At 43.0% G+C, this 23,277-nt stretch overlaps 2 protein-coding genes across 3 annotated transcripts in view; one reads left to right on the forward strand and one right to left on the reverse strand.

The window, feature by feature from the left end:
* Positions 1-23,277, reverse strand: part of LOC149371133 (cell adhesion molecule Dscam1-like) — a 135,662-nt gene that overhangs the window by 62,936 nt on the left and 49,449 nt on the right. The window lies entirely within an intron of this gene.
* The window catches only part of LOC149371134 (uncharacterized), a 58,145-nt gene continuing 35,998 nt past the window's right edge, over positions 1,131-23,277 (forward strand). The window contains exons 1-2 of the mRNA XM_089567918.1: positions 1,131-1,177; positions 1,324-1,379. Of these exons, the coding sequence (XP_089424044.1) occupies positions 1,131-1,177; positions 1,324-1,379 (103 nt within the window). The remainder of the gene's footprint in view (positions 1,178-1,323; positions 1,380-23,277) is intronic.

The raw sequence follows: 23,277 nt of genomic DNA on the forward strand, positions 1-23,277 counted from the left end.
AGAGCAGCCATGATTTCTCTCACCCTCGGCCGAAGAAACACTCGAATTTGATAAGGACTTGGGAAGATTTCTTGCTCCCTTTTTTTGTTACTGGGTTTGCTTATGGAGATACTTTCTTCTTTCCTTTTTCAAATCTTCGCGCTCCATACACACAAACAGAAGGACCGAAAACAAGACACAATAAAGCCACGGCCACCACATCAAAGGCGAATGCTGCCGCGCCGCTCTCGTACAGCACAAAGCGGAGGTTCTGGGAGCGCAATCTCTCTGAGTCGCTTGACAGCACATTAAGTTTACTCGCTTCTTGTGCCAGAGCTTGTTCGCCATGGTGTTTTGTGGAAGAATACAGACACGCTGTTTCCTTTTTTTCTCTTTTAATGAACTCGCTCCCTCCACTATTTTTTATACTTCTTTCTCTTGCCATAGTTCTCGGGCGTCCAGAAAATGATGATCTACATTTCTGTTCGACTTTTATTGACGGTTATGTATTTACATCTGCAGCCGAGTTTTTAGTTTTTTTTTTCCCAGCTCCTAGCGATCCTTGAGGTACGCAGCGGTAGTTCGTCACGTCGCAAGCTCGTTTTTAAAAAAGGGCTGTGAACACATAGGCAAGAAGCCGAGATGGCCGCGAGTAAAGTAAAGAAAACGGCAAAAACTTAGTATAAAAAAAGGAAAGTGGGCCGCGATGTACCTAGCGGATACTCAAAGGACGCTCCCACTAGCGAACACAATGGGCACGCATCGCGCTCCTGGGAATATGTATCCATCTCTCTGAAAACGCTCGGGGCTACACTTCAGAGAATATTACAGTGAGAAGAGATGGGCGTGGGGCGCAAAACGGAAGAGGGTGTTTTGTTGTGTGTGTGTTTATTTTTCTTTGGCAATTTCGCGCTCTCCCCTCCCATTCCACTTCTATGCTGCCCGGAGGGAAAAGTGTTCCGAGGCGCGGTGCAAAAGTGTACGTGAGGAAACGCTACCTTCAGCTGCGCAGGTGCTTCCTACGTGCGAAATGCACTGGCATGGGGAATGCAACTGCTCGGATGTTTTAACAGTGGGTTGATGGTGGTCGGGGGGGAGTATATCAAAGCGCTTTTAGGGTTCTGAAAATGAAAGATACAGTGGGTTCCGCGATGGCAGAGTTGGGTGCAAAGCTAGTTGTTTCAGGGACCGCAGCACCGTAAGTGATGCATCTATGCAGTCGTCCACAAGGCTGCCATTTCCGAGAGAGTTCGTGCCACCGACATGCGAACCATTGCGCTTACTTTTGTTTTTTTCTCCACGCATGAAGTATGATGAATTTTTTGTGTTTTTTTTTGTTTTTAGGCCACGTCGATTAGATGTGTCCGGAGGAGGTTCTGGCATTCCCGCAGGACGCATGGGTAAGCTACGCTGTAGAAATACACATTCCTTGTCGCGTAAATATATTTGACATGAGTTGGCTTCGCCCAGCGAACTTGTTGGGAACAGCGATAGCGTGAGGATATAAATGAAAACCGTGGTAATGCTGCGGTAATCAAAATAGATGACGCATGACTTTCATCGTATTTTTCTTAAAAATAAAACAGTATCTAGTATGTTGTTAGCGTGCAAAAATGCACGAAAGGATTTTCTTGAAATTACTCTCCAAAATCAGTGGTTCCATCAGTCAGTATCAAAACTTACTCTCGTTTGGCGCTGTCATCTGTAATACAATCACATGACCGTTGGATCTGTTGTAGTCAAGTTCATTTCTGCCTACGGAAGTATTCACTACTTGGGGTCGCATTCATGATCTTGTTTTTAACTTTTCTCCTCTTCCCCTTCTGTCCCATTCCATGTTCAGGCTATGTTTCTCATTATTTTTTTTTCGTATCAAACCAATGCGGCTCTTGATTTTAGTTTTTCTCTTTCCCAGAATTCTGTAATATCTCGCATTCATTATTTGCTTCAGTGACCAATATTAGTGCTTAGGCTTCATTTACCAGCATTTGGCAACATTAAGCATAGCAACAACACATTGCGCACCGTCTTTTATTCATTTACCCTCTACACCATTTTTTCACATAGTAGCAAAAATCTGCATAAAAGAAATATCCTATACCTTGAGCTTGGCGCATGATAGCCTTAGCTGCTTACGCGCCATTAAACCCAATACAATACAATACAAAAAATTTATTTGTTTATTTATTTAGAGAATACTGCAGGCCGAATCGGTCCAAGCAGGAGAGCGTATATACATTTGTTAGTAAATACTATACCTTAGGATCAGCCACAATGGTGAAGCTACAAATCACGACAAGAAAATATATTAACAAAAATAAACAAGGTTACAAAGCAAATACACTACCGAAACACAGGCACATAGACAAAGAAGCACGCTATGCACTGCTAATAAATAATCATTATTTCCAACCATACACTCAGATATGTAGGCTCTCAAATGGTTGAAGACAGGAGAGGTGGATCATGAGGGAGAAAATTCCAGTCGGATATTGTTTTTGGAAAAAATGAACACTTGTCGAAATTCGTGCGGGCAAATTTTGGCCTGATGCTATGACTATGTTTATGTCTTGATGGTCTGGTTGTGTCCATTTCCAAGTAGTCCTATGGCTGAATGCCTAGGTTGTGAAAATACAAAGAGTGAAAAAAAAAACGCAGCCGGGCAGCCTTTCTTATTCTAGCTAATGGCTTAAGGGCTGCCTGATGTAACATGGCGGACGGAGAGTCCCTTCGCTTATACCGGTTATATAAGAACCTTACTGCTCATCTCTGGATTTTTCTAATTTCTCTACGTTGGTTTTGGTGTATGGGTTCCATACTATTCTGGCGTATTCAAGAGTAGGTCTAACAATTGATTTGTACGCTTGAAGTCTAAGTACGCTTGAAGAATTGCCTAATTTATGTTTTAAGAAGCCTACCTTTTTTCTTGGAAAGGTGCAGATGTTGGAGATATGGGATGACCATTTAAGATCAGATGTTAAAGATCAGATTTAAGATACAGAGGTATCTGTATTCTTCCACTTGACCAATTATGTTGTCTCCAATGGCATACGTAAATTCCATTTGTTGATCTTATTCGTGGCACATAAGTAAACGGTTTTTTCATAATTAATTGTCATGACCCACTTGTTACACCAGTCTGCAAGAAGCTGCAAGTTGGAATTTAGGACAGGTTGATCAGATACAAAATGAATGCTTTTGAAAATAATGCAGTCATCGGCGAATAACTAACCTGGCCGACGTGCTTAGTTCCAGAACGCCTAACAGAACGTTAATGTAAATATTAAATAAAACAGGCCCCAAGACTGAGCCCTGAGGAACACCTGAATGAACATCTAGGAAGTGGGAGAAGTTGCCATCAATTTCCACATATTGTTTTCTATTTTGTAAATATGACATAGCCCAAGCGATGATATGGGAAGGGATACCTATTTCTTTCATTTTAGTTATTCATTTAGAATGAGGAACCCTGTCAAGCGCCTTCGAGAAATCTATAAAAATTATATATACCTGACCGCCACTGTCGAGAGTTCTCGTTAGATTATGTACGGTATCAATTAGTTGTGTAGTAGTGCAAAAACGTTGCCGGAAACCATGTTGTCTGTTGCTCATTATTTCATTCGTGTCAAAAAAAACTGCTAAGGTATTTGAGTATAATATTCTCGACTAATTTGAATGGAATTCTATTCTACTAGTGAGCATAGATACAAAATAAGGACCATTAGAGCCCCAGAAAAGCAAGAGTTAGTAAGGTTTACAAGAAGCTTAAATTATGCACTGGAAAAGAATTATCAAAGAAGGTATTTTTTCGCGCCGTAGCAAAAGAGCTAAAAAAATGCGTTCGATCTTTACTACGGCAACGATCAAAACGCTTTTGGTGCCTCGTAAAACGATGCTGGAATAAACTGACTTCGGACTCAATAGCAGCGCACATATTTGCAAATTTAGAACGTATACGGGCGAAATGAACGAATTGTTGGAAGTTGCTTCTTTCCTTTTGTTTGTTTGGAGACCACAGAAATAATCGACATAGCCGTGGGTACGGCTTTACCTTAAAATTTAGCTGCAGAAAATGCGATGCTGTAGCACCCCAGGCCATCAGTCCAACAGACGATAAAAAGAAACAATAATTAGAGGAAAAATAAAAAAGAAATTGTGCATCTAATTGTCTTAAAGTCTTATTTCATATATTTACACTTTCATACTGGTGTAAACAGACCGTAAAAGAGACAAAAAAAAACATTATATGCAAAAGCAAGAACCATCCAAAAGGTCAAAGTTCAACTTTTGATCGGCGCTTTTCCTCAGTAATCGGGCGTCAAAAGTTGCGCTCTTTAGTGGAGAATTCTTTTAACCTAACTCAAGGCCTCACAAGCTAACGTCCCTCAAACGAAAACAGGTTTGGCTCCTCAAACCCCCTCCTTTATCATCCTTTCCAGTGGAATGCGTCATTTTCATTGATCACAAGCTAATCACATGCTTGAGGGGGTGACGATTTTGATTTTATTGCGAAAGCAATACTATTTGCACTTTCACGCCTTTGCCGTGCCGCGGCCGGTGACCACCATCTTGCCGCGGCGGTGACCACCATTGACTTTCATTTGACCTTGATTGCATTAGATTGGATTAGATTGCATTATATTGGATTAGATTACATTGGATTGATTGGACTGGATTGAATTGGATTAGATTAGATTACATTGGATTGAATTTGATTCAAATGGATTGGATTAGATTGCATTGGTTTGGATTACATTACATTGGATTGGATTGAGGTGGATTGAATTGGATTGCATTGGCTTGCATTGGATTGGATTGCATTGGATTGGAGTGGATTGCATTGGAGTGGATTGCATTGGATTGGATTGCATTGGATAGCACTACATTGGATTGGATTGGAGTGGATTGAATTGGAATGAATTGGATAGGATTGGATTGTATAACCGATGCATCACCACAAGCACCAAAACCAGCTACACTACTAGCTGTACCATGGCATAGGTACGGATATTGCTTTCGCAATTACCGGGCTTAACCAAGCTAAGCCACAGCGAATTTTTTATTAAACATATATAGGCTAATATCACAACTAGCTGCAATGCTTTAGGCTAGTAGGACCAATCCCACCAACGAAAATAAAAAAGGAGAATTAATCGTACCCCTTTCCTTTCATATGGGAACTCGGAGATGCTCGCATCATTAGCTGCACAAATCATGGCGAATCACACAGCCTTTCTAAAGCGAGAAACTAAGTACAAGAAAAGGACTGGCAGAACTCAGTGCGTTCAGTAGGTTCGTCTGCATACCGCAATCAAGAACTCTTTAGCGGCCGCGAATATCCGCAGCCGTGTGCGATGTCTAAGGCAGAGATGCCGCGAATGTTACTAACGAGCCTTTGACGAGCGGATCTCTAGTTCGAAGCGAAGCTGGGCTTTAGCCGTGAGCACTAATTCGCCACCTCTACAAAGAGAGACGTGGCTGCACCTGCTCACCCCAATTCACCTCATAACATAACACGAGGACCAGATAACGACTACTCTATTTTTGCGCATATACTGAAGGTGTTTTAAATAATAGCGTGCAAAGCAAGCTCACCTAGCGCTGCGCCATGTGGGGATGCTTCAAGGACAGTGAAATACGTATTTAAAGGGTTTTTGAGGTGATATACGACGAAGACCGCAACGCATTTTACCCGAATGTTCCTTATGTCGTCATCATCCTGAACAAGTGAGACGCCGCAGCATGTTGAAATTGGCATTTGCGTAGATAAATGCAGAACCAAAATAGACTGAAAAAACGTCACAAATGGTTCAACAAAAGGGCTCATTTTGGTAGTGTAGCACGAAGGCCTTGCAATAAGTTTCGGAACTCTCCCTAGTGGTAAAGCTCGTGTTCATTCCAAAGAAAACGGTGTTGGATGCCATTCCCTCCCTGCTTGTTCGCCGTACTGTCCTAACTCGATGTGATTTGCATCTTCCGTTAAAAACTAAGGATCTGGAAAAATGAGAGCAATATAATCCAAAACAGTGCGGTGGAGACAAATGGTACTCCATCCTTGGAACAGAAGAACTGCGAAAAAGACGTGACAAAGACATTGGGACCGTGCTCTGCCCCTTTACTGTGTCCCGTCTTTTGAGCGGTTTTAACGCTCAAAGAGCTGTAGAATACACGCCTTACCGTTGGATAGCCTTCCACCACCGTGATCTATGTACCTTGTGAACAATGCATTCTTTCCTAACGCACCGATCCTTTCCACTCACTCTTCCCCTTAATATTTGTATGTATTTTGTTTTGTTCTGCCCATTTAAAATTAAACGTAATTTAAAAGCAACCCCAGAAACTTACTGTTTTCCTGCAGTTTTGTAACATCATGAAAAGAACCAGCAGTGGATGTGGGATGTGAAATTTAACGACGTAAGTGAATGTTACAATACTCAAAGAAGCAGCTATGCTTGCTTATTGATCAGAAACGTAGCTCCTGTTAGGTAGTCTTGTTTGCAGGAAACAGTCCTTTTCGTTTATTTTTAGTGAGCATATGTGAAAGAATACATTCTTCTCGTGCAGATAACTATGGGCAAGGATTAGAAAGCTTTCAACCTAACATCCCAGCCTTGGTCGTTTCTGATTTCGCTACTTCACTTTGCAAGGTTCACCTCTCATAAGTGGTCATTCCGTAATTAACCAGATATTTAAACGTACTTCCCGATCTTCTTTAGCTTTCGGCGGTCATACCAATATCAGGCTTACCGTACGCCATCTCAAGTTCCATCCTCTGGACGCCCCTCGGCGCAGATGAGTACGCCTTCTTAGCCACTAATGTATTTGCTACAAACGTGAGTGCAGTAGCCGTGTAAAACCTTTACCTAACTCCAGTGTGCGAATGGTGTAAAAAGACAGAATAAAGGGAGAAAGAAGACAACAGTTAAAAGTCAAAGGCCCGGAGGTGTCGGAAGAAGCCGGGTCAGCAACTATTGATGCTATTGCTACTCCTTCCCTCTGCCAGGTGACGGGAGTCAGAGCCGAGCGGGGCTCACGTGCTCAAGGACTGATTTATGCTACGCGGAATACTAACAAAATGTGCAACTGTCCAGGCTGGCAGAAAAGGAAACTGCGCAATTCGCTCTCATCGTTCAGGGTCCAAAGACACGAGGGGGCAGTAAATCATCTATGCTGACTTCCCTCCGACTGCCGTGCTAAAGAGTCAGAAAGCTATACGAACAGCAAGGAACACAGGAAGGAAGGAGCCACGAAGGAAACAGAAGGGGCATAACATTCAAAAGGGGAAACCTTATCGGATCCTGCGCAGTCGTTTGCAGTCCATCTTGTCTCGCACCACGAGAAGAGCTTCCGCTTGCCGAAAATGCCAGTGCACGGGTCATTAAAGACGGACCTACGCGGCTCTCCAACCGAAGAGTTCTGCTTTTTACAAACAAAACAAAAATACGTCGATCTAGATCTAACAAAAGCGATTGTACGATTCTTGTGCATTTCCATTCCATGATTGTTCTGCTCGGCAATTTTTTTGTATTTTTTTCACGAACGTAGTGCACCTGCTATTACACGCATTTTTTTCCCCCTGGGCAGTCTATGCACATTTGCCTATAATGAAACATCTCGGCGTAGTTGAAAAGAGGTGCATTCAAATATCATTAAAACGCAGGGCCATAAAGTCCACAATGTCGTTGATATCTTTCGCGGCAGGTGAAATTATTGCTTTGGAGTTGTCTGGATAAATAACTTGGTATTCTCAGCTTGAGTGTGAACTAACAAAAAAAATGCTGAATTCAGCGTAACAGCTTATTCGCCGTAGAAGCTAATTCTGATATTCAAAGGCGCTCAGTAACCGCAACAAGTTAAATACTTTATATTTAGTGTTCCTGAGTACAAGCACAGAAATACTTACCGTAGGGCTCTTCCAATAGCACAGGATGGCTGAATTGATATTTGCATGTTAATGTCGATGGCGATCATTGAATGGCTAAACCCTTAAATTGAGTTCATTATTTGGCACGTTTGTAATATTACCCAAATCTGAACCGAAATGCGAAAGGCTGTGGAATTCTAATAATTTCAATGGCGCTCCAAGACCAAATCAGCACGGGCAAGGTGTGCTCAATGCACTAGTTTCTGGTAGCTGCCTACAAATTTTTTACTTGAAGATGCAATCTGAAGCTGTATGCCCTACCGAAAATTGATGGAACTTAAAGCTAGTGTCCCCTCATAAGCGGGAGTGAAAATTACTCCCTCGTTTAATGGAGTACACAGCCACAGTTGGCATTTTATTATTATGTATCACCTCGCAGTACCGATGCTGGCACGAGAACAAACTCTAATTATTTAGTTTTCGATATCAATATACATGGACAAAAATTCATAACCTATGAGGCTACTGAGACACCTGTTACTGCTGTAAAACGCCTTATATAGGGATATTCGGCGCTTCTCCAAAACGACCATACGCTCAAAGATATGCTTGAGTGGTGGGCATCGCACTTTGTCTATTTAAAAAGCAAATATAAGGCATCTTGCCTGTGAGACATCCGGAATTAAAAACGTTTATTTGTTTCACAAAAAAAGAGAAATCAAGTTCAATATTATATTAATTATCTCTCCAGAACCTCACGTTTCCTTGTACATTTATCCTTATACTGGAACAAAAGCCGCGTATGTGCACGCAGTGCCTTAGCACTACTGAAATCCCATGCGCAGGAACTATAACATCACAAAATTCTAAAATTCTCTTCTTGAGCCATGAAAAGAATTCAACAACATCATAGAAATGCATTTCACTTCGATCATCAACAACAAGACGAAATAAGTAAAATAATTACTTCAGAACTGAAAAAGACTGTATTCATCACAACAACTTGCGCAATACTTGCCTGTCTGCGCTGAATATTTGTTCAGAGAATTTTATAGGGCAGCATAAGGTAAGTAACGAGTAAACAGCGCCACAAAAACAATGCAAATACACTATATGGAATCAAATGCAGGAAGAGAGTGTGCGGGTACGTGACAAAGCGCAAAGCAATTAGTTTGAAGGACATGAGGTGCCGTCTACCGAAGAAAAAACGATGAAGAGCTGGACAGCTCAATTTATTGGTAGAATCTTGCAGACAAAATAGAGGAGCCTGAACTGAAAGCAGCGTGATCACGTGAACTCCGAAATAGAGGAGCCTGAACACCACCACTGAACATCTTTGCATTTCTCTCGCTATACCAATCGTTCCTGGAAAACTGCGGCCACCTGAGTTTCACGAAACGGCGGTGAATGATGGTTTTATTGTCTCACCTTGGAAGTTTTCATCATTTATTAAAATTGTGCCGTATTTTAAGCCTCTTTGTAGTCACTGTATAACCATTTGTTTCCTGAGTCGGTTAAATTTTCGCAGCGTTCTGTTTGCACACAGGGCAGGACAGGAGATTGAAAGGACAATTTCTATCGAGATGTAAGCGCAACTATTCTTAGCGTAGTCTGGTTTTGTAGTAAACAAATTTTCTGTCTTCAGTACGGAATATTATAAAGTATTTCTAATCTGAGAGGATGTTCTTTCTGTTTCCTTGCCAAATTCTTTTTTGTAATATAAATGGACATACAGATTCCTCTGAGACGTTTTCCACAGGCATGTCTTCCACTATATGAGCACTGTGATCTCACTTGCCGCAGTATATTACCAATAGTTCGGCAACGTTCTTACAGTAAGCAGACCCAAACACCGGCCTCAGGCGACTCAACTGCTATGTGGGAACTGCATGTGCAAGTCAACAAACACCTTTGGCGGAAGCGTGTTACAGGGATGTTCTTTACAGTGAGCCTGGCCAAATAAATTCCACGGTGTGATGTCGAGCGGAGCGATGTAGCACGTCTTTCGCCTCACCAGTTAGCGATTCAAATGACCGCTTCACTATCACGGACAGATCGCTTCTCAGCAGCAGCACAGAAAAAGATGCCACCCTTCAGAATACAGCAATATTTATTGGATGCGTTTTCATTTCTCCTCGGCAGCCTATGCTGTTACTATATGAAATTGCATTAAACATAGCGCTATGGATGATTGAAAGTAGTTGATGTGAAATATATAAGGAAATAATTTTGAAGGAAAAAAAGAACGGTGCATTGCTTTGCCTGCAGGCAACAAAGTTTCATTTGGAATGATGCACTGTTGCGAACTTGCAGCATCCGGGTAACTGCCGTCTTCCTTGCTCGCCCGTCGCACGCGCTACGTTTTGCGTTTTTTTACCCCTGCCCGAAAAACATGCCGGTTTCTTCAGGCTACCATTGCGTGGTACTAAGGAAATAAACAGGCAAAAGTAGAGCGACTGCTCCTCAAACTTTATATCTTTACTTCAGTTCCCCTTTTTCTCGTTATAAAAACTGTCTTCGTTGGAGGAATGTTTCCCTAGTTGCCGCAGTACTGCAGTGTTTTGTCCCAAGGGTATGATATCGAACTCCTCTCGCAAGCGACAATGACAAATGAAGGCCGTCGAGCACCTCGGAGCCACCCTTCTATACGAGCTCGATGCGAAGCCCGGCCACGATGCTTTGTAAGGAGAAAGAACAGAAAAGAATGTATTCATAGGGTCGCTTTGAGTCAGCCTTCATTTCAAGCCCCGCACCTTCCCCGGTCGGTCTTGGGTTGCTGTTCTCAACCATTCCCTTCAGCTAAGTTTTCATATTTCGGTTCTATTTTTTTCTCTGTTCCAAAGAAGCAAAACTCTTGAGTCTTAGTGGCTCCTTCCGCCATACGTCATCTTTTTATTTTTTTGTTTCCGTGGATTCGTCTTGTGTCACTTCAACCGTTTTAATATTGGCCGAAATGAAAGCTTCCAACTGCAAACTGTTTGTATACGCGAATGAACATCCCCGTCGATCCTTTTCTTGACGTTCGTTTTTATGCGAAGCATACTACTTTAGCTACCATTTCCGCCCTTCACCGTGGTTATGCGCCTTCAAATCACGTGATACATGACGTCACACCACGTGACACGATGACGTCACGTCAGTAGAGAAACGGGGGCCCACCGCGCGCCGTCGCTGTGGTTGTGCGCCTCCAAATCACGTGATACATGACGTCACACCACGTGACACGATGACGTCACGACAGTGGAGAAAATGACGTCACACCACGTGACACGATGACGTCACGACAGTGAAGAAACGGGGGCCCATCTCGCGCCGTCGCTGTGGTTGTGCGCCTCCAAATCACGTGACACGATGATGCCACACCACGTGACACGATGACGTCACGACAGTGGAGAAACGGGGGCCCACCTCGCGCCGTCGCTGTGGTTGTGCGCCTCCAAATCACGTGATACATGACGTCACACCACGTGACACGATGACGTCACGACAGTGGAGAAACGGGGGCCCACCTCGCGCCGTCGCTGTGGTTGTGCGCCTCCAAATTACGCGACACGATGATGCTTCGCATTCTCCAGGCTTAACCAAGTTAAGCCTCAGCCATTTTTTGTAAGAGCGCTCTTGGAATATTTTCAATTCATTTTGTTTTGAACGTCGTTGGAAGGTTTGCGGTGTGTTCGCACGCAGTTTAATACAGCTGAAGGTTTTATCGTGCAGCACATTTCAAAACGCCTTTCAGTCAGGCTGTGAACTACGACCACGAATGTTCTCTTCGTCCAGGTACAAACTTATTCTCCAGTTCCTTGCTAGATCGTAACTGCAGTAATCTACAATAGAATTGCCGCTCTAAAATATCAGTGTCATCAAGCGGCAGTTTCGACAATTTGAGCACAGGCGCTGTACAGTAAAAAAGGTATCATGGAAGCGTTACGCAACTGAAGAAACATAATGAACACAGAGGGTAACAAACCCTGACACTTGTGCTTGTGTCCATTTGCGCCACTTGTTTTTGTAGCGCTACTCAAAGCAAGGGAACGCAGACCTAAATAAGTGTGCCATAACCGACTCGGATAAAGATGCTTAGTCTTTTGCGGCATATGCAGAATTGTCCCGCTTGTTTCTTTTGCCTTCTATGCGTTACTTTTCTACAAAGGCGTTTTGCATAAATATGGATGGGGAGAAGATGCATTAAGAGATTACGCTTATTTCTGCCGAAAAAAAAGTGAAGACAGACCAGCTAACATGGTACTTTTAGCATGTGTCCGTGTAACTTTTGCGGTGATTGCGCATGTGACTGGTGATTTACGGTTACGGTTTTTGTTTGCCTCTCGCGAAGTGATTGCTGCTTTTGTTGCCTTTGAAGTGATGGCACATACCCATGGTGGGGGAGTAGCCAGACTTTGGTGCAGATCCAAACAGAAGAAACATTTATCCAGCCTTATCTCAAGTGGTTCATAAATAAACACTGAGGAATCTGGCAAAACGAATAAAACATTTTGAATAAAACATAAAACATTAAGGAATTGGAATGAAAATTGAGGAAACAAGGTGTTTAGGGCAGAAATAACTAAATGAATTATCCTAGTTTATCCTCTTTTCCAAAGCTTGTTACCTCACGTAAGATTGGAAGCGAAATTCTAGAGGTCCGTGTACTGTGCGATGTCGGTGCACGTTAAAGAACCCCAGGTGGTCGAAATTTTCGGCTGTTCTCTACGGCGTCCCTCATAGCCTCAATCGGTTTCAGACGTTAAAAAAGATAATCCATAATCCAATTCTAAGATTTTAACGCAGCGAAATTCGGCATCCACCTAAGATCAGAACAATTTGCAGCTTGGACAGACAGCTACGAGTTCGCGCAGAGGCAGGAGCTAAGGAGGAGTAATGAGGCAGTGGTGTACCTGGCGGCAGCGTTTAAATTGTGCAGTAAGAGCACGTTTGCTAGTTGTGAAGAAAACTGGTTTGTTATTAAGCCGATCACAGGGCACACTACGAAGACGCGAGTTCGTGTGCACGTAGGGAGTCCGACGAACTAAACCTGGGTGGACTGAACAAAGAGCGCCGAGGGTACGGAACCACCCCCAAATTTATTCAGGGTTTCTTTCCAAAGGGGAATAGTAGGAAACTCTTATGTAGGGCCTAAGTAAAAACCTGGAAACCAATAAAGCGGCATTCCCTTTGAAAGCTTTTTATTGCGTTTGAAGGAGAAAACAGGTCGGCTTGGGCGCTGGATGGAACTTTCCCCAGAGCCCCATTAACATGCACTCCAGTGACGCTGCCTTGAGTTCGCGGCGTGGTGCGAGGGAACCAGCGTCCAAGTTGTGCGGTAAGCTGAACACTGGTGACCTGTTTTCGAAGAGCTCGGACCGTGAGGCCATCTCTGGAGCCGGTGGCCAATGTTCGGGCCAGTAATTCTCCCTAATTGAAAGTTGGGTCCACGTTGCACCCTTTCTCCTGGCTTCTCCTCGCCGAGGTCTGCGCTTTCGGCCCGCCTCTTCTCCGCTCTCGCCAGTGTCTAGCTAGCAAGGAGACCTTGATCTACGCATGGTCACCTTTCGGCAGCGCGTTAGCCACTCGAGAAGGAGCCTAGACGCAGCCCAGCTACTGCCTGCTGTCTTAATGTCTGTCGTGATTAGGACGAACTCCCACGGAGGGGTGAAGCTCTAACAGGGCCTGTCTATACCTGAGTGCGTTTGCGTATAGCGGAGAGCTCTGCGTCCTCGTGTCTTTAGAACATGCCGGTTGAAGGTAGCAGCCCGAGCTCTTTCTTTAGTGCATACAGGTAGAATTCACAGCTATAACAACAAATGCGTATAACTCCTGCCTTTCCTCTTCTACCCCCTCCTCCTTCAAGAGGGTGCCACTATTTAAGCTACCATCCCCCCATGACAGAGATATGCAGTTTTAGGTTGCGGTTCGCATGTATTTTGTTACTTTTGTGCATTCACCGTTTTCCTGTCTTAAGGACGGTATAAAAAAATTGCTGTTGCTTGGCTCAGCTAGGCCAGGATATACATAGCGAAAAGTACGTTAGGCACCCAGCATAACATGCTCGCCGCCCAACGACTATGGGAGCCAGATGTTTGCCAAACAGCCATGGCAACCGGTTGCCATGGATCCGGCGCATGCGCAGTACTGGCCTGCGACGACCGCCCCAAATGCGCCGCTGACTGGCGTATGTAGCTTTCGCTACGAAACAGCACCCTGTCCATGGGGTTCAATCAATGTTGTTTAGCCACTCATCACATATGGAGCTTCTCTGTCGAAGAAAAAAACACCCACTAGTAAAACTGCCCTCTCCTGCCCTCTCCGCGAAACGCAGAAACGGGCGCCTAAGAGCCGCGCTCTAAAACAAGTCGATTCGGCGTACCTATAAAGAAATAAACCAGGCTTGGCGGCGAGGAGGCAACACTCTAAACCTGATGCGTAATCGTTTGGATTACCTCTGTCACTTGCCTTGGCAATAGTCATAGTGATTTACATAAAAAAGTTTTTTGCTTCACTATGATGATGCGAAATCGTGGTTACTACCATCTGCACAGAGCTATTATTGGTGTAGTAGAACTCGCGGCTCGTGACGTATCGTGACTTAACGAGAGTTCAGTGCCCCTTTATGAGTTGACGAGAACGTTGCCTGCAGCAGTCTGGCCCAGTGTGGAGAGTGGTCATCAGTAGTCATCAGTATTCCTGCGAGTAAGCGTTGTTCGCCACCAGAACAGAAAGTCTTTGTATTACTGGTGAGAAGAAAAGACAATGACACGGAGCCTGATATGCGTTTCACTTTCGTCAAAACAGGCAGTAAGAATAGAGGCATCATGACGAGAAGTGCCATGCAGCAACATGAAAACATGAGACGAAATTAGGGACGTGCGATCGCACTGAAATGACGTGAACGAGGCTCGTATATTCTACTTTTGTAGTAAGACGCACCTCAGACTTCTATCCTACAGCGGCTCAACATAATGTCAACACTCTTAAGATATTCGACAAAAGAACTGGGCTAGTTTATCTCTTTTGCCTTTTGGATGATTTCGGTGTACTGGTTTTCTAGATTCGGTGTAAACCAAATATTTGGAACCGCACAACCAATCAACGCATCGACCGTATCGCGTTGGAAGAATGGAAACGCACTGAACCCGTAGTTTCGCCAAAGAATACCTTTTTCGCATTCTTCAGGGCGAAGTTTTAGAATGAACAGCGCTAAATCTATCTAAAATAGGGTGGACTAAAGATATCTGCTCATGCGCAGGCGATTTTACTCGAGTGACAATGGCGTAAAGATCTCCCATAATGATGCTTTACTTGTTACCTCTGTTTTCAATGGGTAAAGAAAACAAATAACCAAACCGTATTCATACTCCGATGAGATACTGCCATTCGTATCATTCATATTAAGCAACTTGGCTTTCATTATTTCCATTGAACAAATGGCACACACAGCCTCAGTGAGCTGCGTTTCCTGTATTTTATCATAAAATTTCAGGTGACAACACACATTTGCACATCCGCGTGCGCACTCGCAAAGGCATTTTGATTCAAAATTTGTCAAGAGCGAAAACGAGCAATGATCTTAAAAATTGATCTAATATGCTTGGAATACCGGTTGCTAATAACACTACATGCGAATATTCGTGCACCTTGTAACCACCACATTCCAAACAATAGACCGAAATTTCAATTAATATAACTTCTTTTCTACGACCAAACAAAATTATCAAGGTTTGATCTGAGTTCGGCTAAACCTAGGATAGCTCGCGCTTGACCCGCTCAGTAAACGAGAAGAGGCGCAAAAGGGAAACTAACAACCCTTGCTTTCGAATAAACGCCCTTCAGCTCGAAATTTGTCGCTCTTTCGGAAAGGGCACGCACCGCAGTTCTCGTGTGCACTCAGCGCGTGAACTGCATCTCTAAAAGGCGCCTCCATTTCCTTAACTTATATTTTAAAGCAATAGGGCAGCGTTGAGCCTTGCTGTTTTGCATATACCATTTGCAGCCCGCACTCACGCACGCTCCTTACCTTCTCTCTTCTTTTGGCTTCTGTCGTTTTCCTTCTTTATCATTTTATTTCTTTTTATTCAGCGCCTCAACGTCAGAAACTTGAAGGAGACTCGTTATTTGCATGAAATGCGTTTGCGTCAAGTAGAGACAACTGCATGGACTGTTGTGCTGTAGTTCGGAACGGCGAACGAGTCTGGAGTCTATTTAATCTGGCTAGGAGAAAGGAAACGCATACCGATACACGCCCTTTGAAACTCCTCGACCACACGCGCCAGTGCAGACTGGAGGCCGATGCGTTGTTCTCGTCAAATTGTCAGGGTGACTACTGTTGCCGTTCGTCGTTTCGACTACCTACTGCGCCGGTGGCTCTTCGACTGAAGAAAAAAATATCAGTTGATGAGCCCGCTGATGATTTCGTTGCATCTAAGAAATGCCATCCGTATTGGGAAAAACGATCCATTTATGTATAGCCTATGCAGAAGGAGTACCGTGGAGTTAAATTATTCAATACAGATATTTCTTCGAAAAGCCATGAGAGATATAGAATTGCGGTTATATACAGGTTAATTCTACAGCATGGAGGACATTATGTACCCGTCATAACTCCATAATTAAATGATCAGTGAAATTAAATTTAACTGATCGATTTTTTTGGCTAGATTATAAGATTATACTGTAAATTGAAGGTCGTCATAATAGGAGATGAACCCAGTATTTAAATTTTCTTAATCTTGGATATGGTACGAAACACGAAATGTCAAAAATACGCATTTTAAAGCCACTTAAGTTGAATTTTCCGTACTGCACGTTTATAGAATGATGTCGGGGCAAGTATTATTGTTCCGGAAATCAGGTTAACCGCTTATGCGCAATGAAATACACAGGGAGCGTCTGTGATTGATGCATTGGAAATGCCAGCAAAACCATTTTATAAACATGCAACGGGGAAAGTGAACTCATCGAGCTTTCAAATCCGTATTTTTGACTTCCGATATTTTGAATCATATTGCCGATTCATCATCATCAGCAGCAGCAGCCTCACTGCGCCCACTGGCGGATTAAAGCCTCTCCCATGTCTCCCTAATTTGCCTTCTCTTGTTCCAGCTGCGGCCACCCTATCATCGCAAACTTCTTAATCTCATCCGCCGGCTTAACTTAAAAGCTCGGCTCACCTTCGTTTAGGACGGCCTTCAATTTGGCAGTATTAGCTTGTCTTCTAGGTTGACTCCTCAACTCACACCCCTTGGTTTCCACGCAGCAAATTTTTTATTCTGGTGGTAATGAGTTGTACAAGAGTTTGATATGCGGATATGGGCTTAAAAGCAAAAATAAGGCAGAAAAACTACAAATGCAATTCCAGACCACGGCAGCAGTAAGTTCTGCAGGATTTCCGCGACCAAATTATCGAAAACATTGCATACAGTGCCATGATTCCAAAATCTGGTTAGATTATCCCGATGCCAGGTGTGTCTTTAGAAAGGCGGACGGAATCTACAAAAACTCTGTGAGAGGAACGCAGCTCCTTGCATCGATGTTTGTCTTCAGACTTATATCCACATAACTTGCAGGGTGCCCGTCGAGATCCTGTGCTCAAAGCAGCCCAACATTCTCCAGCCTTCAATGCCTTGTTTACATTTTTAAAGCAAAGACTGACTGAGCTTCAATTTTTTCTTTCCATTATCTTCATTGATTGGGAATTGGCTTGAACAAGGGGCGCCAGAAGTGTGCCTTTATTTTTCGCAGCTTTTAGATTTTTCTTCTTCTTCAGCGAATTTCACGCTTAGCACTTCTGTGCACTTTCGTAGAACTCAGCGCACCTAGTGCCATTATGTGCGAGGCGGCGTTGAGGCATGACGATAAAGAAGATCAGCCAATGCTTCGTAATGCCTGACCAGTTTGCTGTGTTCCAAAATTAGGGGTTCTATTCTCGCTGTTTACTCGGGTGAAGTCTTCCAAAATGCCACTTGGGCGTTTTGAACAGGGAGAAGTTGGAAACAAACAGCGGAAAAAGAAAAATGAATCTGACTTTATAAACACGTAGCGCGTAAGGTCGGTGTTGGCCCAAATTTAGCGCTGAGTGTGACAATCTTAGGGCAGTAGGCTAAAAAGATGAGATTTGACGGGCATATGCGCGTGTAGTTTACCACAAGCAAATGATTTCAGGTGAAAGGTAAGGATAAAAAGAGTTCACTAATAACGGATTCATTCGGAAAAAACTCACCTCCTTTCTGCAACCTTTATGAACACTGATATCTCCTGAGTGGCTCTCATGGTTTGCACCGTGACTGGATGAAAACTGAATGTGGGCTGGATCAACTTAGTGGCGTGAAAGGATTTCAATGCGGTACTAGAGCACTCAAAATTTCCTGTTTAAAGATGTGGATAAGATGTATGCCCAAAGTAATTTATTTTTCTTTCTGATGTATAGCCTTCTTCCACTAACGGATCTATTTATCGAGGTATATCTTCTCGGTGAATATTACCAGCGTATCTAGTTTGGATCTGTGCCATATGAATGTATGACGGATGTTTCGAAGAACATGACATATAACAGACTTTTTTTTCTTAGTTGTTCAGAACAGTGAAGTAGAAACCTGTTCTACAAGAGCCCGAGACCGTTTTCCTTGCATTGGGGCGTAAATACTTTCACCAAACACTGAATGTAAAAGAAACAGGTGTATAGGTCCATTCTTTCCCCGCTACTCTTGATTTACATAAAGGGCAGCATTAACAGAACTCAGGGCACAATATTTGCCGTTGCGTGCCAAAACAACAAGACACTCACGAAAACAAGGTGTATATATAGCCTATAGTATATATTTATTTATTTATTTATACAGAATACCCCTAAAGGCCCTCGAGAGGGTATTACATAGGGGGGGGGGGGCACAGGCAATTGAACAGAATAAAACAAAACCACAAATATAAAACAAACCATAAAAGCACAAATAAGACACTTTGCATCACATAAGTAAGCAAAAGAATCAAAAGAATGGCAGCGCGGCAAAGAACGAAGATTACAGCAGTATTAAAATTATACAAACAGAAAACTAATGCAATGAATCATTTTAGTAACATACCCTGCAAAAAAGGAAGCCATGAACAAACAAAATAACAATGTATGCGAAGAGTTAAGCAGTAGTTACTGAAGATATAAGTTTAAAATATTTATCAGGATCAGTGGTGGTTGCGATATGTGAAGGCAGAGTGTTTCAGTCAGATATTGTGCGTGGTAAGAATGAATGCGCATAGTTAAATGTTCTGCACGTGAAACGCCTAACTTTAAAGGGATGATCGCGGCAGTCAAAAATCAAAGGAGGCAAAGAAAAAAAGTCGTTATGAAGTGATGCATGATGATAAAGTTTATGAAAAAGTGATAGTCGTGCAATTTTGCGGCGGAGACATAAATCCTGGAGACCTGCGCGTTTCTTTAAGGCTGTGATGCTGGTGTTACGTGAAAAATCGGAGTAAATAAAACGAACGGCGCGGTTCTGCAATGATTCAATGTTATTTATTAGGTAAGATTGGTAAGGGTCTCAAATAGCCGAGGCATATTCAATTTTAGGTCGAATTAGAGTGGTATAGGCATGGGCACGGAGGTGAGGAGGAGCATGCTTTAGGTTATGTTTTAAGAGACCTAATGACCGATTAGCAGATGCAAGCATAAGGTTAATATGGTGGTTCTATGCTAAGTCTGAATGAAGGTGAAGTCCTAAGTACTTCTACGTGGTGACTAGTTCGAGTGAGCTATTATTTAAGGAGTATGCTGTTTGAATTCGAGACATTCTGTTAGTAAAAGACATCAATTTAGTTTTTGAATGATTAAGTTGCATAAGCCAGGTTGAGCACCATGCTGTTACTGAATCCAGGTCAGATTGAAGGGATTGGCAATCGGTGTTAGAATAAGTAGTTGTGAGAAGAATAGTTGTGAGAAGAGGCAGCTCTGTCTGAAACGTCGTCGCACACAGACACACGCGCATACATGGTCTGTTCTGAAAGTGGTAGGACTCATCTTTTTAAACAAAAATTATTCAAGAGAATAGTACAAACGATTACAATTTTTCAAGGTAGCACCCTTCCGCACCTACACTCTGCTGCCATTGAGTTTTACAGTTTTCGTACGCCTCCAGGAACGCCTGGACCGGAATGCTGTTGAGCTATCTCATCACGGCCTGTTGAACCACCTCTACCGATCCGTGATGTTTCCCCTCCAGCGTCGATTTTATTCTCGGGAATAGAAAAAAGTCTTGCGGGGCCAAGTCGAGGCTGTAGGGGGGCTGAGGCAGCGTTGCCGTCTTGTGCTGGGCAAAAAATCGGGGTCCTCATTCACATGATGAAGAAGATCCGACCGGTTGGCCTTTTCCTCCTTTGACAACACTCCCGGCACTAACTTCGCGCACGCTTTCCTCATGGATAAGTTTTCTGTCACGATCTCAAAAACGTGGGTTTGAGAAATGCTCATGTCATCAGCAATCATTCTGATACTCATCCTACGATCACTGTTAAATAAATGTTTCACTCGCTACACATTTTCGTTGGTCTTGCTGGTCGAACGGCGTCTGGAGCGGTCGTCTTCCTCCACTCTTTCCTTACCTTCTCGGAAAAGCTTGTTCCACTCAAAAAACACCTGATCTACCCATGGAAGCATCACCGTAGGCCTCTTTAATCATGTTGGGACTCTCTTTGCCCATTTTACCAATATCTACTGAAAATTTGATCGCGTATTGCTGATGCAGTAAACGCTCGACGATTCTGCGTGACGAGACGTTTCGACAGGGGTTCACAGTACAAGCGACCTCCTCTCTTCAACGGCCGAGAGCCGACTGCCGATTTTTCCCAGCATTCCCAATATTCCCCTTCAACGATCCTGCACGCGCAGACCACCTCTAGTCCACCCGTTCGCGCAGGAAAAAACCAGTCCTACTACTTTCAGAAGAGACCCTGTATATCCTGAAGAAGATCACGATCGGAAGGTTTTCGCGAAAATGCTAATCGCAACCCGTCCTCTATAATGAACGATGCCATTCAAAAGGCGTAAGCAACTAATATTAATCACGTCATTAAGGAATCTCTGCCAACATCACAGCGCTGTAATCTCATACTAACCTTCATAAGTAACCTCCCGAACATTAACGAATTCCTAAAAAAACACTTTAGTATAATAGAACAAAGTGAGCGGCTTTCAAAAATTTTCACATAGGTCACCCAGGAAACATGTAGAAGACCAAAAAATCTAAAAAACCAAGTTGTTCATTCAATAGTCAATAAACCGAGAGCTGTAGGTTGCACACCATGCGGAAAAAGCCGATGCCAAGTCTGGAAACAGATGGAAACCACGGCACTGGCTAAAAGCACCCATTCAAATTTCAAGCATTCTATCCGGGAAGACCTAAATTGCTATTCCAGCAACGTGGTTTACATGCTCGAGTGTGGAGACTGTCGAATGCAATACATAGGCCAAACAGACAATTCCATCCGATTCAGATTTAGTAACCACCGCTCACATACTCAATCAATCCCCAATCTCCCTCTTTCGAAACCCCTCCGCGAGAAAGGCCACTAGTTTGACAAATTTAAAGTAAATATACTACAGAGTGGCTTCAAAAACACTCGTGAGCGCGAGCAACGAGAATAGTATTTTATTTTAAATTTAACACAGTGCAAAATAGCATTAATGAAACTTACGGCTTGCGCACCTCTCTTCCGAGGTGAGAGGCCTACGAAATTAAACAAAGCACCACTGACTCTGTCGTCTGAGGTCATACCCCTTTCTGCATGCCGCATTTGTGCTGTAGGTCGTATGCCCTTACAATATATATATATATATATATATATATATATATATATATATAACCGTGTGCTATATATATATATATATATATATATATATATATATATATATATATATATATATATATATATATATATATATATATATATATATATATAGCACACGGTTTTTTCATGAAAGGCCAAATTCTTAGTGCTTACTTTTAACAAGAAACATAAATGGCAGCTTGTACCGTGAAGCTTGTAAAGAAGTCTTGTTTTTTATGCATGCTTTCTCTCGTGCAGCACTTCTGCCCCTCGGCATCACTTCCCTTCCTTTATTTAAACACTGCGAACTAAGTTCAGCTGGTTAAAACTGGTATTTAAGCATGTAAAGTATGGGTCATGAATTTGCACCCTGATCTTGGCGTTCACTCGTCAACTGTTGTATGCTTTCTGCACGCAATTTCTGTTTGTCGAGAAGAAAAAATCACACCTGTGAGTAACTTTGCGGCTAAGCAACAAATAGCGAGGGAGTTCTATGTTTTTAATGTAGAAATGTCTGCCACAGTGATAAAAGTGATAATGTCTTGTAAAACACACTCTCTAGGCTATCATATCACAAGTTCCACTCTACTTTTCACTTGAAACTTGAACACCAAAAAATATCGGAAAACACAGCAGTTTTATAGTATACAGTTTAGATTTTATGGTTTTCCTTGTGTTTCCGCAAATGGCTAGCGCATCATGTGAATTAACACGCTAAGAGCTAAAGTACACGCAGTACTGTTACAAGACTTCGTGCTGGGCTAGCTAGCAAGACGTAGTCGAAACTTCGTTCAGCTCAAACGACCAACACAGAGAAAGGAAACGAGCGCTCGGTGTGTGTCGTTTCCTTTCTCTGTGTTCGTCTTTTTCGCTGAATGAAGTTTCAATGCAGTACTGCCATAATTGAATTCAATATTGAACGAAGTGCATTGATCGGAAGGAAAAGATATCGATGGATAAATAGATCTCAATAGTACTGATAGAGCATGATGCCTCGGCTGTTTACTGCGAGAGGTTCATTTGCCATGAAATGAAGCTTACCCGATCCCAACATGCTCTCGGCTTCCAAAAGCTTAAAAGAAAAGCAAATACTAGTGCGATTTCTGTTGCCCGTAAACGCTGGCGCCACTCCACAGCAGCACTTGATGGTTCTGTGCTATTTGAAGCTGCATTATTGACGTATCCCTGGATACGGAAAACACTTAGAAGCTATAGAAGGAGCGAACAAGTCTCGATTGAAACGATCCGATTTTCCGAAACACGCGTTTTGAGGGGGCTGGTGAGCCGGAGGTAGACGGGAGACATATAGCGATTGGGCACACAATGAGACAAAGGTAGTCCAGAGGTTAGGCATTTTCGCAATGCAGGGTTGTTGAAAAGGCTCAAGGCAAATACCAGGCAAACCCGTCGAAAGTCGAAATATAGAAACGGAGTGATTTGGAGCCATCGTACTCGGGCCCGCAGAGCGGAATTCATGACCATGCTTCGGCCGCGCCTGTTGTGAATTGATTAGACCTCTTTTGTCTTTTCTATCTATTTTTTTTAGGTAGTCTCATTGCCTTCTGTGTCCCCGAGACGCAGTCCGTGAAGAATGGATGGAAATTTTTCCGCCACACTGCTTCGAA

The sequence above is a fragment of the Amblyomma mixtum genome, chromosome 1, assembly GCF_055824585.1.
Source record: "Amblyomma mixtum isolate Tamu chromosome 1, ASM5582458v1, whole genome shotgun sequence".
NCBI classification, from domain to species: domain Eukaryota; kingdom Metazoa; phylum Arthropoda; class Arachnida; order Ixodida; family Ixodidae; genus Amblyomma; species Amblyomma mixtum.